At 48.4% G+C, this 1,896-nt stretch overlaps 1 protein-coding gene across 1 annotated transcript; it reads right to left on the reverse strand.

Moving 5' to 3' along the window:
• Positions 1–4: 4 nt before the first annotated feature.
• Positions 5–1,841, reverse strand: LOC118997017 (mucin-4-like; the record flags this gene model as incomplete). Its single annotated transcript, XM_037060667.1, has 1 exon — positions 5–1,841. A coding segment is annotated over exon 1 (1,704 nt), but the record flags the coding sequence as incomplete, so codon positions are not given.
• Positions 1,842–1,896: the final 55 nt, after the last annotated feature.

Consider the following 1,896-nt stretch of genomic DNA (forward strand, 5'->3'; position numbering starts at 1 on the left):
CCTCTGTGTTAAAAACTGTAGTGTATGTGGCTGTTGGAGCTGTCATCCTTTCTGAGGTTGTCTGATGTGTGTCTCTGATAGTGGAATAGGATGAAGCAGTGGTCTCACCAGAATATGGTGTCTGCTGAGTAGCCTGTGAAGTAACATTGTTTCTACTTGGTGAGGATGAGGGGGCTGTTGTGCTCCCACCAGTGACAATGCTGCTTTCCGCTTCCATGGTAGTCTCACTGCTCTCAGTGAAGTGTTTCTGGGAAGAAGCTGGTGTATCCTGAGGAGGAGTGCTGGAAGAGGATGCTGTGGTGTTTCCATGTCCCTGAGTTTTCTCTGAGAGTCCTGAGGTGACTGGAATGGAAGTTGTAGTTACAGAAAGTGACGTGTCCTCTGTGTTAACAACGTTAGTGTATGTGGCTGTTGGAGCTGTCATCGCTTCTGATGCTGTCAGATGTGTGTCTGTGACGGTAGAATGGGATGAAGTGGTGGTGTCACCAGAATAGGATGTCTCCTGAGTAACCAATGCAGTAACATTGTTTCTACTTGGTGAGGCTGAAGGGGCTGTTGTGCTCCTTCCAATGACCATGCTGGTCTCTGCTTTCTTGGAGGACTCACTACTCTCAGTGAAGTGGTTCTGGGAAGAAGCTGGTGTATCTTGAGTAGAGGTGCTGGAAGAGGATCCTCTATTGTTTCCATGATTTTCAGTTGTCTCTGAGACTGCCAAGGTGGCTGGAGTGGAAGTTGTTGTTACAGAAAGTGAGGTGTCCTCTGTGTTAACAACGGTAGTGTATGTGGCTGTTGGAGCTGTCATCATTTCTGATGTTGTCAGATGTGTGTCTCTGACAGTGGAATGAAATGAAGTGGTTGTCTCATCTGTGTGGGGTGTCTGCTGAGTAACCCATGAAGTGACATTGTTTCCACTTGGTGAGGATGAGGGGGTTGTTGTGCTCCCTTCAGTGACAATGCTGCTTTCTGCTTCCATGGTGGTCTCACTGCTCTCAGTGAAGTGTTTCTGGGAAGAAGCTGGTGTACCCTGAGTAGGAGTGCTGGAAGAGGATGCTGTGATGTTTCCATGTCCCTGAATTTTCTCCGAGAGTCCTGAGGTGACTGGAGTGGCAGTTATAGTTACAGAAAGTGACGTGTCCTCTGTGTTAACAACGGTAGTGTGTGTGGCTGTTGGAGCTGTCATCCTTTCTGAGGTTGTCTGATGTGTGTCTCTGACAGTGGAATAGGATGAAGCAGTGGTCTCACCAGAATATGGTGTCTGCTGAGTAGCCCGTGAAGTAACATTGTTTGCACTTGGTGAGGATGAGGGGGCTGCTGTGCTCCCTCCAGTGACAATGCTGCTTTCTGCTTCCATAGTGGTCTTACTCCTCTCAGTGAAGTGTTTCAGGGAAGAAGCTGGCGTATCCTGAGTAGGAGTGCTGGAAGAGGATACTGTGGTGTTTCCATGATTTTCAGATGTCTCTGACACTGCTGAGGTGGCTGGAGTGGAAGTTGTCATTCCAGAAAGTGACGCGTCCTCTGTGTTAACAATGGTAGTGTATGTGGCTGTTGGGGCTGTCATCGTTTCTGATGCTGTCAGATATGTGTCTGTGACGGTAGAATGGGATGAAGTGGTGGTGTCACCAGAATAGGATGTCTCCTGAGTAACCAGTGCAGTAACATTATTTCCACTTGAGGCTGAAGGGGCTGTTGTGCTCCTTCCAATGACCATGTTGGTTTCTGCTTTCTTGGAGGTCTCACTGCTCTCAGTGACATGGTTCTGGGAAGAAGCTGGTGTATCTTGAGTAGAGGTGCTGGAAGAGGATCCTCCATTGTTTCCATGATTTTCAGTTGTCTCTGAGACTGCCGAGGTGGCTGGAGTGGAAGTTGTCATTCCAGAAAGTGACGTGTCCTCTGTGT

The sequence above is a fragment of the Sturnira hondurensis genome, unplaced genomic scaffold (assembly GCF_014824575.4).
Source record: "Sturnira hondurensis isolate 20B ecotype Veracruz unplaced genomic scaffold, ASM1482457v3 Scaffold0012073, whole genome shotgun sequence".
Taxonomy (NCBI): domain Eukaryota; kingdom Metazoa; phylum Chordata; class Mammalia; order Chiroptera; family Phyllostomidae; genus Sturnira; species Sturnira hondurensis.